This window comes from Zalophus californianus, chromosome 2 (assembly GCF_009762305.2).
Source record: "Zalophus californianus isolate mZalCal1 chromosome 2, mZalCal1.pri.v2, whole genome shotgun sequence".
Taxonomy (NCBI): Eukaryota; Metazoa; Chordata; class Mammalia; order Carnivora; family Otariidae; genus Zalophus; species Zalophus californianus.
In genome coordinates this window covers 13,872,718-13,888,870 of record NC_045596.1, presented here as the reverse complement: position 1 = coordinate 13,888,870, position 16,153 = coordinate 13,872,718, and the positions used below count along the sequence as shown (strand labels likewise).

The 16,153-nt window shown below is 34.5% G+C and overlaps 1 protein-coding gene across 10 annotated transcripts in view; it reads left to right on the top strand.

The window, feature by feature from the left end:
* The window catches only part of LCORL (ligand dependent nuclear receptor corepressor like), a 163,411-nt gene that overhangs the window by 100,714 nt on the left and 46,544 nt on the right, over positions 1 to 16,153 (top strand). For 9 of the 10 annotated variants that reach the window (XM_027597595.2, XM_027597597.2, XM_027597588.2 and 6 more), the window contains one exon: positions 6,039 to 6,290. The exons of the other annotated variant lie outside the window; for it this stretch is intronic. In XM_027597595.2, coding sequence (XP_027453396.1) covers positions 6,039 to 6,290 — 252 coding nt within the window. The remainder of the gene's footprint in view (positions 1 to 6,038; positions 6,291 to 16,153) is intronic. 10 annotated transcript variants of the gene reach the window in all.

Genomic DNA, 16,153 nt, shown 5'->3' with positions numbered 1-16,153 from the left:
TTCCCTTTAGTCCTTTACACATGGTTTCCTTTAGGTCTTTGAACATATTTAAAATATCTGATTTAAAGTTTTTGTCTAGTAAGTTCAGTATCTGGGTTTCTTCAGAGACATTTTCTGTTGATTTAGTCTTCCTGTGTATGGGCCATACTTTCTTGTTTTTTTGCATTTCTTGTAATGTTTTATTTAAAAACCTGGATATTTTAAATAATACAATGTGACACTGGTAGAAATCAGAGTATCCCCCACCTCAGGTTTTGTTGCTATGTGTTGTTTGTTTGTTTAATGACTTTTCTGATTAATTTTGTAAAGTCAGTATTCTTTGTATTGTGTGGCTATTAACATCTCTGCTTAGTTAACTTAGTGGTCAGCTAATGATTGGACAGGGATATCTAGAACCATAATATTGTCAGTCTTTGCCTTGGGACAGGCTTCTTCAAAAGTAGGGAGGGAGGATGGGAATAAAGCAATTTAAAAGTTATTCAGCTTACTCTTCTTACTGAGATTTAGCCAAGATTTGGTTAACTCCAGAGTTCTTTCGTTTAAAGGAATAATACCCCACACACAAAAAAAATTAAAATTAAAAATCCACATGAATCCCACAACATTATTAAGAGAGTCAGATCTGGAGAAAAACCATCATTTTTTTTAAGATGTTTTCCTGGCTGTTCCCCTGATTTGGTCTTAGCTCAACCTTTCTTAATTTTAGCCTCATTTGCTATATGTGTATCTGAAAATTTTCAAAATAATCAAGACCTAGTTTCTTTATGTTTAACAGTTCTTCCTTTAGTCTATCTCCCTTCTTACATTTTACTGTAATTAGCAAGAAGAAACCAGAGGGCACTTTGCTTTGCTTAGAGATTTCCCTAATAGATCACCCAATTTATTAGGGATATTTTCTACTTTTGAAGTTACTGCAAACAGTGTTATAAAACTTTCTGCCACTACAAAATAAGTATATTCTTTCCTCTACTTTCCAGTAACATTTACCTCATTGTCCTACATATCCTCACCCTACACATCTTATCAAAAACCATGAAGCTCCTATTAACAACTTCTTCAAGGTACTTTTTGGCTTACATTGTTAATTCTCTCCAAAGCTCACTGCCTGGTTCTAAAGCCAAACCTACATTTTAGACTTTTATTACAGCAACATCCCACTAACGTGTACCAAAATCTTTATTATTTATTATTACTATTTAGCAAATTATCCCCAAAATTTAGCAGTTTATTTTTTTTTAAAGATTTTATTTATTTATTTGATAGAGACACAGTGAGAGAGGGAACACAAGCAGGGGCAGGGGGAGAGGGAAAAGCAGGCTCCCTGCTGAGCAGGGGAAGCCCGATGCGGGGCTCGATCCCAGGACCCTGGGATCATGACCTGAGCCGAAGGCAGACGCTTAACGACTGAGCCACCCGGGCGCCCCAAAATTTAGCAGTTTAAAACAAACTATTATCTCATATTTTCTCTGAGCTGGGAATCTCAGAGTAGCATAGCTGGATGTTTGGCTGCCGTCAAGGGGTCAGCTAGGATTATAGTCATCTGGGATTTCATTGATCTGGAATATCTTCTTTCAAGGTCACTCACTGGTTGTTTGCAGGGGACTTCAGTTCCTCTCCTGAGCCTCCCCATAGAGCTAACAGTATGGCTTCCTCCAGAGGGAGTGATAAGAGACAGAGATTGAAGGACAGAGTAGGGATGGGGGAGGGAGGTGACTGCAAACACTAACATTCAAGGGTATCCAAGATAGAAATCACATTCTTCTAAACTTGATCTTGGAAGTGACAGACTTCTTTAGTATGCTGTTACTCACCCATACCACCACCGATGCAGCATGGAAGGGGCTACACAACAGAATGAAGCCAGAAGGTTGGAATCGTTGAGGACTATCTTGAAACTGGCTATTACAAAAAGCTTGTTAAACTTCTGAATTAGGTTCGAAAAATTAAGAGATAGGGCAAAAAATAAGTTATTTCTGTCTTCTTGGGGACAGTAGACACTATTTCTGTGTGGCAGCATTCTCTCTTCTGGCCAAATATTTATTACTTGCCTGACCTTTGGAAACATTAAAATTCCTGGTCGGTATCTCTAGTTAACTCGTTTGCTTTTTTATAGTTATGACAGCTTGTACACATAATCTAGAAGGCTCTAGCTAATCAGCATTTTCTTTGTCTCTTTGGCTTTCTCTTTTTTTAATTAATTAAACATATACTTATTCCCCAATATAAAGGGCCAGAAACTGAGAACATGAAAAAAAAATAGAGTAGCACAATGTATTCTGCTTTAAACTTAGCTCTAAACTCAACCCTAAAGTTATAGCTCCAGTATGTTTCTGTTCTTTTTTGGTGAATTTAATTATTTTGAATTTATAAGGTGTCATTAGTCAATAAATTATAGCACAGTTAAAATATCTACAAGAAGTAAATCCAGTATCTCCTTTTAACACATAATACAAAGCAAAATTAAGTTTGGAAAAAGATGGAGAAGAATGTTCACAGAAGCCTTCAAAGATGCCTGGAGGTAATAATCAAGAAATCGTATAAATTGGGAGTTTTTATATACAACATGGAAATTTGTTTTGGTAAGCCATGTCATTTAGGGTACATGTGCTAATAATACTATCTATTCTCGACCAAAAAGTATCAAATATACTTAGAAGTTAGGTCCTTTGTATTCTCCCAGTTAGCTAATAATTTTATATTAACCTAGTTAATATTTTTACTTATTTGGCATTTTGTGACTTAAATAAATATAACTACTCAGTCTACATCTTAATGGTAATGTTTACTAGATTGTTAAAATGCCAAGTACAGGAATTAAGTATTTTATCTACAATCTTACATAACCTTAAAATATCCTGTGAGTACGGTCCTATTATAATTTTGAAGGTTCTGTTATCATTTCCATTTTTATGAACAGAGAAATTAAAACCTGGAAGGGATATGAAACTACCCTAAGTTCATAAGGATGGCTAAGATTCCAACCTATAGCTAAGTCCTTTTTTCCCCAGTATGTAAAAACAATAGTGCCTCTCTTCCCTACTGGGTTCTAAAGGAAAAATAAGTGTGAAGGCTAAACTGTCACATTTTTTTGGCCCCCAGTTTCTTCTCTCAGATGTTTTATCAGAATTCAAGATTTTTTTGTTTTGAAAGAGGTAATATAAGCATGTTTATTTTATAACATCTCCAAAACAACACCCTGTGATTAAATGTATTGATATTTCTGCAGGACCATAGATTCGTTTCAGCCCAGATCACATTTTGCTACCAAATTTGGTGGTGGTCATGATGGAAGTAGTTTGTTGCCTTTCCTCACCTCCATATATTACATGGTTTCAAACCATCTTGCATTTTACAGTCGTGTATCTATAATTGTAGATGTTAGTTGGGGAACTTGCCTTCAGATTTCTTAGACATGTGCTCCAGCTAATGTTGAACCCCAAAACTAAAGAGACTTACTCCTTCAGTCTCAGACAGCCCTGGATCAGAGCAGGCCTATTTACATAACACTGCTCTGCCTGGGTAAGAGTTGAGGTATTTTTTTTTCCTTTTTTTTTATTATGTTAATCACCATATATTACACCATTAGTTTTTGATGTAGTGTTCCATGATTCATTGTTTGCGTATAACACCCAGTGCTCCATGCAGTATGTGCCCTCTTTAATACCCATCACCAGGCTAACCCATCCCCCGACCCCCCTCCCCTTTAGAACCCCCAGTTTGTTTCTCAGAGTCCATAGTCTCTCATGGTTCGTCTCCCCCTCTGAGTTAAGGTATTTAAAGAGCAAAGAATTAGTATCTCTAGTTTCACTTCTAAGAGGAAGAGTTATGGAGCCTAATCACGTCTGCATAGTCACCCTTCCCAATTTACCTATAGTTCTGCCTCTGAAGGAGCAGAGTAAATAAAAGGATTAGAGTGAGGCCAAAAGTGTGTGTGTGAAAAAGCCACCACCCACCCACTTTCCTCAATACCAAAACTCCTTATTACTATTATATACTATGTTTACAAGTTGTCCTTATTATACACCTCTTATATAAAATCATTCAGTTGTTGTATCTCTTGTACAAGTTTCAAGTAGAAGTGTGTATCACTACTGACCTTCATTGTAGTTGTAGCTGATCAACATGTTTTGGGGTCAGGGATTGATTAAGACCCTCAACAATGGGTATTGCTGTGTTTTATAGAGAGTCTTAGTAGATGCATGCTGAAATACTTAGTGAAATGTCGTAATTCTACACTACACTTTCAGCGGTTCTGCAAATTAAAAAAAGTTTAAAAAGTGAATATGGAAGATACTAACAATTCTTGAATCTTGGTAGAGGCTGCCTATATCACTTTAGTTTCTTTATGATTGAAATTTCTCAATATAAGTTGAGGAAAGGAAAATTTTTGATGATGACATTCGGGTTATATATGGAATACATATTTGACAGAATTGAACAATTTAATGGTAATAAATAGTTATAAGAGTTTAGATGTTTTGTTGAATAGTTAATGCATGCGCTTACTTTGTATATTAGGTTACAAATTGAGTAGTTAGAATTTATGTTCACATTCCTTTTTTTTAATTAACATATAATGTATTATTTGTTTCAGGGGTACAAGTCTATGATTCATTAGTCTTACACAATTCACAGAGCTCACCACAACACATACCCTCCCCAATGTCCATCACCCAGCCACCCCATCCCTCCCACACCCCCCTCCCCTCCAACAACCCTCAGTTTGTTTCCTGAGATTAAGAGTCTCTTAACAGTTTGTCTCCCTCTCTGCTTTCGTCTTGTTTCATTTTTTCTGCTTTTCCCCTATGATCCTCTGCCTTGTTTCTCAGATTCTACATATAAGTGAGATAATATGATAATTGTCTTTCTTTGATTAACTTATTTCACTTAGCATAATACCCTCTAGTTCCATCCACGTTGTTGCAAATGGCAAGAGTTCATTTTTTGATGGCTGCATAATATTCCATTGTGTGTGTGTGTGTGTGTGTGTGTGTGTGTGTGTGTGTGTGTGTGTGTGTATTCCACATCTTTATCCATTCATCTGTTGGTGGACATCTGGGCTCTTTCCATAGTTTGGCTATTGTGGACATTGCTGCTGTAAACATTGGGGTGCAGGTGTCCCTTTGGATCATTACATTTGTATCTTTGGGGTAAATAGCCAGTAGTGCAGTTGCTGGCTCATAGGTTAGCTCTATTTTCAACTCTTTGAGGAACCTCTGTACTGTTTTCCAGAGTGGCTGCACCAGTTATGTTCACATTCTAAGTGTTTTAATATCTAGTAGAATACATTTGAATTAAAACCCTGAAAATAAGCTGCTGTTCTATGTCTAATTCTTCTTCTGTATTTAAGTTTGGGACTGAAAATGTTTGGTTTTTTTGTTGTTGTTGTCATTCGAGGATTTTATTTATTTGTTTATTTATTTATTTGAGAGAACACAGGCGCATGTGGTGGGAGGGGCAAAAGGGGACGGAGCAGGAGAATCTCAAGTGGACTCCGCTTTTAGCGGGGAGCCCTTCTTGGGGATTCATCTCACAACCCTGAGACCATGACCTGAGCCAAAATCAAGAGTTGGATGCTCAACTGACTGAGCTACCCAGATGCCCTGGAAAATGTTTGTTTTTAAGAAATGATTAAATATGGGCGCCTGGGTGGCTCAGTTGGTTGGACGACTGCCTTCAGCTCAGGTCATGGTCCTGGAGTCCTGGGATCGAGTCCCGCATCGGGCTCCCTGCTCAGCAGGGAGTCTGCTTCTCCCTCTGACCCTCTTCCCTCTCGTGCTCTCTATCTCTCATTCTCTCTCTCTCAAATAAATAAATAAAATCTTTAAAAAAAAAGAAATGATTAAATATGCCAAGTTTGGGTTGATATAATACTAATTAAATCTACAAGGTTTCTATTGCTAAGTCCTAGAAGCCATTAGCAATTGTGGACTGAACTGAAGACTTCTGAAACCATTAATTTTTAATAAAAATAAGTTTAAGTATTGGTATTTTCCATTTCTCTTTTTTAATGCCTATCATCTTTATTTCTTCCCTAGATCTTCCTCAGAACTGTGATCCTAACATTCCCTTAGTTGCTCAGGAATTAATGAAAAAGATGATACGTCAGTTTGCAATTGAGTATATTTCAAAAAGTGGTAAAATTCAAGAAAATAGAAATGGTTCAATTGGACCAAGTCTAATATGTAAAAGTATCCAAATGAATCAAGCAGAAAACTCCCTTCAGGAAGAACAGGAAGGCCCCTTAGACCTCACTGTGAATCGAATGCAAGAACAAAATACTCAGCAAGGTAAGATTTTGTGTGGGGTGTGTGTGTGTGTGTGTGTGTGTGTGTGTGTGTGTGTGTGTGTGTGATTCATAATTTTATGTTTTAGTATTTAATATACATAAAGCTTTACATTCATAAAGAAAATGTATTTTAGAAGTAATATTACTTGCAAGTAACCTATATGACATAGAGGGAAGTGCTGAATTTTATATTTGACTTTGTTTATAAAAGAGGAAATTTGAGTTGCTCTTGGTCTCTTTTCACAATAAAATGTATGGTGAGAGAATCTTAACAAGCAGCTTAAAAGCAAAGAATACAAATAAAGAGCTGTATAAATTATTTTTAAAATGTATAGCTGAGAACACTAAGCACTTGCTATTCAGTTTTTTACACTTAGGTGAAAAAAAAATAGATGATTTTTTTTTCAATTATTTATGATGTAACTGAGGAAGAAGAAAAGTTAATATATGTGATAAATATAATCATGCAATTAAGTATATAGAGATACATTTTTCATAAGAAGTCTGAATGATGAAGGCTATGTTGGACTTATCTAACAGTTCATTGAAGAAGAGCCATGATTTACAGAGGAAAGGAAGGAAGGACCTTTTAAGTGCTTGTGGGGGGTGCCAAATATTGTTTGCCTGGAGAAGAGAGAACAGGTATCTTTTGTTAACACAGGTTAGGGATAGTGTTGTCAGTCCTTGAAGTCAGGAAAATATCATCATTAGATTTGATCACAGAAGACAGTGTGTGTTTGGGCTCTAAAGAAGAGTATCTAGTCAGTGTTTAAAGAAGATAGTCATTTCATTGTATAAAACAGATTAAAATTGAGAGGGGATGAAATATGGAAATGATTTTCTCTTTTTGCTTCCCTAATTTTAGGTTGTGGGAGTTTACTTATGTAGAAAGGTCTGAGAAATATTAAGATAATAATTAGACAGTTTATAAGCAGAAATGTCAAAAATGACTATGATACGAGGCTTGAGGAAAAAATATCAACGCAATTTTGGAAAGTAGAAGGCATAGGATTTTTATAATTTTGCTTTTTTTTTTTTTTTTTTTTTTTGCTTTTCCGTGTTTCATATCCTCTTAGAGCTCTTTGTCAAAGGCAGTTCAGTGTTCTAATGAGACTAAAAGGTTTTGGTATCTGACAGACTTGTGGTTGACCAGCTCTGCTACCTAATTACTTGAACAAGTAACTTTACCTATTGGAGCTTTAAGTTTCCTCATTTGTTATTTGGCGTTATTAATAGCAAACTCATTAGAGCAATGTGAAAATTAAATATGAAGTAACGAACTCATAAAGGATAGTCGAGCACTAGTCTCCATACTCTGTACCTGCTTTTCCTTACTACCACAGAAGAGAAGTCTTAGAAGTAACATTATAGTTATCTGTAAATATTTGTGTGGCTATTACATTAAAGTAGGGCAGAACTTCCTTGAATAGCCTAGTGAGTAGAATTAGGATCTAAAAATTGGATGGAAACAGAAATATTTCTAAGGATCAGACATTTCTCCAAGTGGAAAGTGGTTGCCTTATCATTAGAGGTATTCAAAAGCATTAGATGAGTGATTGGAATAAGTGACATTTTTAAAAGTCAATTTCCAGTCCTTACATTCTGTAATTCTATGAACTTAAGTGATAAGGCAAACCCAAGTATATATAGAAAACAAATAATGTAAATTATTTAAATTACTGTGATATTCTCGGCAAAGTGCACAGATAATGTGTGTGAACATCCTTTTCATCCGAAGACTGAAAAGAGTAATGATAGTGGATATAAATCTATACCTTAAATAGTCTTCTTGATGATTTTGTTGGATTACTTCTTATCTTATATGATTATAGGAATCATTTAGTCTAGTGTGGCTTGTAGTATAGAGAGCAAGGGAGAGAATGTTAATAGATTAAGCCAAAGAAATGGATAGAGACCAGATTATGAGAAAGTTACACAGGAAATATTAAAGATTTTGACTTTCTTAGGGCCACAGATTGCTTTAAGCAGAGAATAATAAAATTAGATTTTTTTTTTATAAAGCCATTCTGTGGTATAGATTGGGTAGGCTCTAAGTTTGCATACTTGCACATGATATCCTAAAAAGAAATGGAGCACATATCCTTTGATGCATTTGTGTGTGCATGTGTGTGTGCATGTATATACACCAATATCTGTACTAATCTTTCCATAAATTAAAATTTTTAATGTTGAAATAAAGATGTTATAAACAATTTTTAAATATCTTGGTAATCGTGACTTCACTGCTGGTATGTTATTACACAGTATAGACTTTGGGAGAATTTTATTAGTAATGATAGAAGATATAAATCCGTATTTCAAATGGTTTTCCTAAGAATTAAAATTTGGGGGGGGGGCACCTGGGTGGCTCAGTTGGTTAAGCATCTGACTTCAGCTCAGGTCATGATCTCAGGGTCCTGGGATCGAGCCCCCACATCCAGTCATGCAGTCGTCCAGTCATCCAGTTGGGGCTCCCTGTTCAGCAGGAAGTCTGCTTGTTCTTCTCCCTCTGCCTCTCCCCCCACTGGAGCTCACTCGCGCTCTCTCTCTCTCAAATAAATAAAATCTTTTAAAAAAAGAATTAAAATTTTTGTCCTGATTTCACTGTTCTTACCTATAATCAATTAAGTGCTTATACTAGTAGTAGCTGTGTTCTGTCTTTATTTGCTAGTGCTTACATTTTTCATGTATTCTCACTTTATAATGTCTTAACAGTACTCATTTAAGCCCATTGTTCATTCTGTGTGTTACTTTATTAAATTAGGTAATGTAATCCATAAATCTAATGGCTAATCTAACCATAAATAATGTGAATAATTTATGGGTAGTGTAACTTATAAATCTTTAAATTATCAGTCAAATGGTTTTGTAGGTAAACTTCATATAACCTTAAAGCAACAGATAATTTCTATCTTTTACAGACTATTTTAAAGAATAGAAAAGAGAAATGTTGGCATAATCTTTATACCAAAAACAGACAAAAATAGCAAAAGAAAGAAAAGTTGCAAACCAGTCTTAGAGACATAGGTACAAAAATCCTAAATAAATATTAGCAAAGTGAATATAATGAAGTATAAAAACACAATAAATGATGACAGGGAAGCATAGATGATTCCACATTTGAAAAACCTCTGTGATTTTCCACATTACAAAAAAAAAAGAGAGAGAGAAAAGGAACATATCATCCCGTTAGTTACAGAAAAATTCTACAAAAGTTGACACATTTATAATAAAAAATGTTCATCAAATTAAGAGTAAATGTGCACTGCCACTACCAAAAATATCATACCCTAATGATGTAATGGACAAGACAACAATGCATACGATCACCAATTTTCAACATTTTCCAGACCATAGAGATCCTAACTTAAGTAGCATAAGTATGAAAATAAGCAATAATAAATATGTTATAAGGAAAGAATGAACAAAATTGTGGCTGCTTACAAACAGTATGGTTGTGTATGTAGAAAGTATGAAAGAATAGGTAAACTTTTAGAACTGATAAAAAGTTCAGAAAAGGTACTGCTCACTAGATCAGTATATATTACTGCAAATCAGCAACCACACAGTTAGACAATCCAGTTTTTAAAAAATCTCATTTACAATAGCAACAAAAGCAGAAATGCACCAGAACACCAAAGAATGAAACTTAATAAACTGCTTCAAACCTTATGGGTAACATAATACTATTGAAGGATGGAAAATGAGACCCCCAAAATAAGTTCCATTTTAAATGAATGGACAGACGCTAAAAGATGGCATTTCATCCTTAATATGCTTGTAGATTCAGTGTCATTCCAGTCAAATTCTCATTGGTTTTATTGTGAAAAATGACTTGCCAATCCTAAAATTTATGGGCAATACTTAAAGAGCTAAGCATAACTTAAGTCATGGTGGTTGAAGGAGTTCCTCTAAAACATATCAAGACTTACTTAATGCAGTACAGTTAAAACGTGCTGTTGGACATACACAAATCAGTAAAACAGATTAGCAGTCTGGAAACTCTCCAGATGTTAGTGGAATCTGGTACAAGACAGAGATGTCATTATAAATCACTGGGAAGGATGGCCTATTGAATAAATGGTTCCAGGACAACTGGTTATCCATGTAGGGCAACAACAACAACAAAAAAGAGGATTCCTACCTCACACCACTCATAAAAGTAATTCCAGTGGGTTATAGGGTTAAACGTGAAAAGAAAAACTAAAAGATATAGGATTAAATCCTAATGAACTCAAAATAAGGAAGACTTTCTTAAGATTGCAAGAATAACAATCCATACAACAATTTTGTAAATTTGACTGTATTAAAATAAACTTAACTATTACAAAAGTCACTATGAACAGAGTGAAAATGCAAGCCTCAAATGGAGACCATATTTATAACTGATGTAACTGGCAATCCATTCAAATAACAGAACGAAACTACAGTGAATGAGAAAAACACAGCTATGTAGAAAAATAGGCAAAAAGACTTGTCAGAACAGAGTTAGCCATATAAGCAAAGAAAAAGATACTCAAAAGAATATCCTACCCAGCGTCTGCCCCAGTATAGGGTTCTTTTATTCTATCATATAAGAGCTGGTAATTCAACCACTGATTGATAATAAGTACTTGCAAAAAATCTTTGATAGCTCTGATAATTAAGCTCATATCTCTGAAATATCCACCCCTTATTTTATATTTTTTCTATCTGCAACAATAGTTTGCTTAACAGTACTATAAATATTTGTAGAAATTATTATAACTCTCTAAGATTTCTCTTTTGGGGACTTCTTTCCTGTCTGCAGCAATATGAGAAAATTTACTCCTTCTACTAGTGCTGTAAATATTTATTGAAACTGTTATGTCTCCCTAAACTTCTGTTTTCCAGGCAAATCTTTTCATCTTTTTTAATTGTTCTTCATAAGTCAATTTCCATATTCCTCATTTTCCTTTCCCTCTCTTCTACAAACTCTAGACTGACTTAAAATGTAGTTACCCAGAGGGGAACATTGCCTTTACTTCTCCATTTTACTTTCTAACCAGGTATTTGAAATATTAGAGATATTTCTTTGTGCACTTTCATTTCTACAGATTTGTATAAATACTCTGAGCCTCAGAAACTGGAAGGAAGTAAGTCATGCATTGCTTATACTAATGATTCTTTTTTGCCCTGGCACACCAAGTTAAAAAACAGGTAGAAATAACATTTGCATATCATTTTTTTTTAAAATTTCAGTCTTAATCTGGGGCCAAACTAAAAACTCCTAAAGTACAGGAAGAAATTTGCAACTTACAGACTTTATCATTATTGTGATACTCATGAAGAATTTGCCAGTCCTATACAAAACAAGATCAAATATGGGCAGAGATGAAACAGCATGGCATTGGCCCTGTTGGTGTAGATTTCTGCCATGAGGTCCGGTGGTACTCTCCTAGAGCTTTCTTTATAATTTCTCACTGCATTGCAATTGTTTCCATGTTTATCTTCACTATAATATACCTTTGGAAGCAGGAACCTGTCTTTTCATTTTTGTATTCCTAGTACATGTATGATATATGACATGTTCAATTTATTAGATTAAAAATCTTCATTGTTTTCAAATGCTACTGACAACTAAAATGAGAATTGAGACTTGATCATTGGATTTATGATTCTTTAGCAATGAAATTTTTTATTTTAATCATTTTGAATGGAAAATACCTTAATACTTTCTTAAACAATACATGAAATATTACCATGATGAACATTTGTTATTGCACTGCCTTGTAATATCTTGACATTTTAGAATTATTTTCCCTCAAGCTAATTGGCAACAGATAAGTAAAAAAAATATTTTCAGAAATTACTACTACACAGCACTACCAGTAAGCTAACCTTTGGAAATCACATCCTCTAGTTTGAGTAAGATTAAAAAAAAAATTATGTATGAGACTAATATCAACTAGGCTTCAAGTGAGCATTTGGGAGAGGGCATTGAATAACTTACATGACTTTCAGTGATATGTTTATTAAGTATCTCTTGCTGCTGCTGCTACTGTCACTACTTGTCTGGTTTCTTGGCTGAAATTAAGGTAGGTGAAGTTGTCAGCTGAGATGTTAAACTGTAATTAAGAGGGCCTTTATGGTTTTGTGATGTGATGTTTATGCTGTTTATAAATGGAGTCTGTTGTTCTATGAGGAAAATATGGAACAGTTTTTATAGTTCAGTTCAGAAGGTATTTCTGTGTCCGCCAATGAAGGCAATAAAATTATCCATCTTGTTTTTCAGTGCTGAGCTTTTGTTTTCCAAGGCTAAAGACATAAAAGAAAATGTTATGTCCTGTGTTTAAGATGATACCATATTTTGGGCGCCTGGGTGGCTCAGATGTTGGGCATCTGCCTTCAGCTCAGGTCATGATCCCGGGGTCCTGGGATCCAGCCCCACATTGGGCTGCTGGCTTGGCAGGGAGCCTGCTTCTCCCTCTTCCTCTCCCTCTGCCTCTCTCCCTGCTCATGCTTTCTCTCTCTCTCTCTCTCTCTCTCTCTCTCTCTCTCTCTCTCTCCGTGTCTCAAATGAATAAATAAAATCTTAAAAAAAAAAGATGATACCATATTTTATTAAACCTGAAGAATAGAACATAATATATCTAGATTATCCATGTCGCTTTCAATCTAATATTCTCTGACTCTACGCATAGAAGAAACAGGTGATACTTAAAAATTCCAAATCAAGGCATACCACTCATCTGCTTTAAAACCTTTTAATGGCTTCTTATTGTCCTTAGGATAAAATCTAAAATCCTGAACTTGCCAAAATCCAGCGCCTGTCTACCAGTCTCATCTTGTGTCTCTCTTTCGTTTTGGCCCTCTTTCTGGCTGTCTCTCATTTTCTTCAATATGTCATATACTCTGGCCTCAGAACGTTCACACATTCTTGTGCCTCTCTATAGAAGCTACTCTCTACCCCCACCAATTTATTCTAAATAAAACTTACTCTTCTTTTTTCCGGGTCTTTTAAACATCACCTCTCTAACAAAACCTCCCTCACACCTCCTAAATTGCATGTAAACACAGACACACACACACACACCCCGTGTGTGTGTGTGTATGCACATACTATTAATTTCCCACCAAAATTTAAGTTTGGGTCTCTTATATTTTCTCATAGCATCATGTGTTCTTTTGTAGCACTTATCACCCTTCTAATTATTTGTTTCCATCGTTTACTTTGTGGTTTCTGTTTTTTAAGCTTTTTCCCATCCTTTATTTTCTTTTAGGTTGCATTTTTCCCTTTATTTCACTTTTTTTTCCTTTGCTGATTTTCAAGTTATATACTTCACTGCTATTCTGTTGGTGGTTACACTAGAAATTTTTAAGTGTGTAATTAGCTGAACAGTTTTTTTTTTTTAAAATGGCAGGGCTATGTAGATTTTTAATTAGCTACCAAACTATTCTTCATATTAATTATAAATAAATGATAGAAAAAGAAAACAAAATTACATCCTGCTTCAGAACTCTGAGGTAAATATTACATGCTCAGAAAATAAACAGATATAAAAGATTTTTAAATGCCTTTAAAGATATTACATTGAACCATAATGAAACTGCCAACAGTCAACTATTTTCACCTTAAAAAATTACAGTTTCAACTCTATAAGGTACAAGAAAAAGTTAGTCTTGAAATTTTATACAAAGAGTATGCCCCTTTCTATTTTTCAGAATACATGTCTTTCTTCAGAAAATTTTAGGTTTGTATCTAAATAGGAAAAAGAGATTTCAGTCTGAACAGTTAATATAAGTAACTTAGAGCATTTTAAGTTGCCACCTATCCTGACACACAGAGCTATTTTATCAGTGCTTTAGTTCTCTTTTTATGATACCAAGTTTAAGCATTGTAACTGTTTGTTTCATATCATCAATTTTTGTTTAGATTTACATATATGATGACCTTTTCTTTTGCTCACCATTCCTTCCTGTAGCTCCGATTTTCCTCTGGGAACAAAAATTCTTTTAATAAACAGAATTTTCTTAATTCTATTGATAGCATATTCCCAGGTTTTTTTTTTTTTCAGTTTCTTTTTTTTTTTAATGTATGTTCTTAAAAGATTATTTTTCTGGGTACATGAGTTTAGGCTTACTGCTACTCTGAGAGTGTCCTGGCTTCCATTGTTGCTATAACTACAACTAATAGGCTTTCCTTTATGGGTAATCTTCATACTCTGTACTTTCAGCAACTCTCTCTTTCTCTGTATGTGTATTTTGTTTATGGGTTCCATAGGTTGTCTTGGATATGTTTGGGTATAGATTTATTTTCTTTATTCTGATTGGTAATCGTATGGTTTCTCTAACTTAGGACAAATGTCTTTTATCAGTTGATTTTTCTTAGCCATTATCTTTTCGAATGTGTTATAACTCTCACCTTATCACCTGTCAGAATCTACTGAGACATATTTTGGATCTTCTCATTCCATCCTCTGTATCACTTACCTTCTCTTTTATATATTCCATCTCTTTGTCTCCTTTTGTTGCATCTTGATTAGTGTATTTAGAGCAATCTCCAAATTCACTAATTCTCTCCTGAGCTATTCTGATTACTGTTTAACCTGTATCTTGAATTTCTAATTTGTTACTACATTTTTCATTTCCAGAATTATTTGTAACATTTTAGAAATATGCCTGTCAGCATGCCCCTAATTTTATAAAAGAATCAATAAGCAAGATATCAAGAGCGATTAGGAGGATTATTTTAGGCAAGGTGGTCAGGAACATCTCCCTGAGGGAAATGAGTTTGAGCAGAGGCTTGAATAATGAGAAGTCTTCCACATGAAGATCTGAGGGCAAGGCATTCTAGGAAGAAGAAATATCAAATACAAAGACAAAAATATCAGAAGGCAAAAAAGGCAGGAACAGATAATTTATGTTTGAGGAACTGTATGAAGATTGCCTCAGTTACTTAAAAATCAGGAGACTATTTCTATAAAGTCAGATTATAAAGTGTGAAGAAATATAATTGTCACAGAACGTATGAACTGGATTTTTCATTTTTCTGTCTTGTAAAGAATATCACAAATAGCCATATGCTTTACAGTCAAATGTATAGCCGTTATGTTTTTCCTGAATATTTGTTATAGTTTGATAGAAAATTGGCCACTGTAGCACCACATGGTTTTTAAGTGACAATACTTTGGATTTTGGTTTCCTTTGTAATTTTTTTCATCTGTTTACCCTCTAAAGAGATAACTTTCATAATGTATATCTTAATATAACTTTGAAGTTATCAGTTTGTCAAAACTGTGTTCTTGTGCTCAGATTGAATAAAAGTAAAGCTTACATTACTTCTGTATTTAAAATCTTCCTCTTAGTTTTCTGTTACATGAAGAACAAAATTTAAATTTATTTCCATGACTTGTATGACTTTGCTAAGATCTTGTCCCTGCCCACCTCTCTGTTTTATATATAGAATACGTGTGTGTGTGTGTGTGTGTGTGTGTGTGTGTGTGTGTGTGTGTGTGTGTGTTATTCATTGGGGGCATTATTTATAATAGCAAAGAGTTGGAAATATATTCTCATTTGCAAAAAAGCAGGAAGGATAAAAACTAAAAGCATGGTTCCCTATAAGGGGATGAAGTAGATGAGGCAGAGGAGACAGGATGAAAGTGCTGTGAATGGACTTTGTTATGTAGTTTTGTGTAAATATTCTACATATTCCAAAGAATATACTTTTTTTTAAAATAAAGCAATCCCTAAAATTTGAGAAAGAATATAACAAACAAACCTGGCTGCATTATTTTAGTAACATAGTGACGCTGAGGAAAGAATTATGTCAGGTGACTTTAGCCAATATTTTGACTGTACATTCTTAGTAGAATATATTCTAAGGACAAAGAGTGCTTCAAAGAA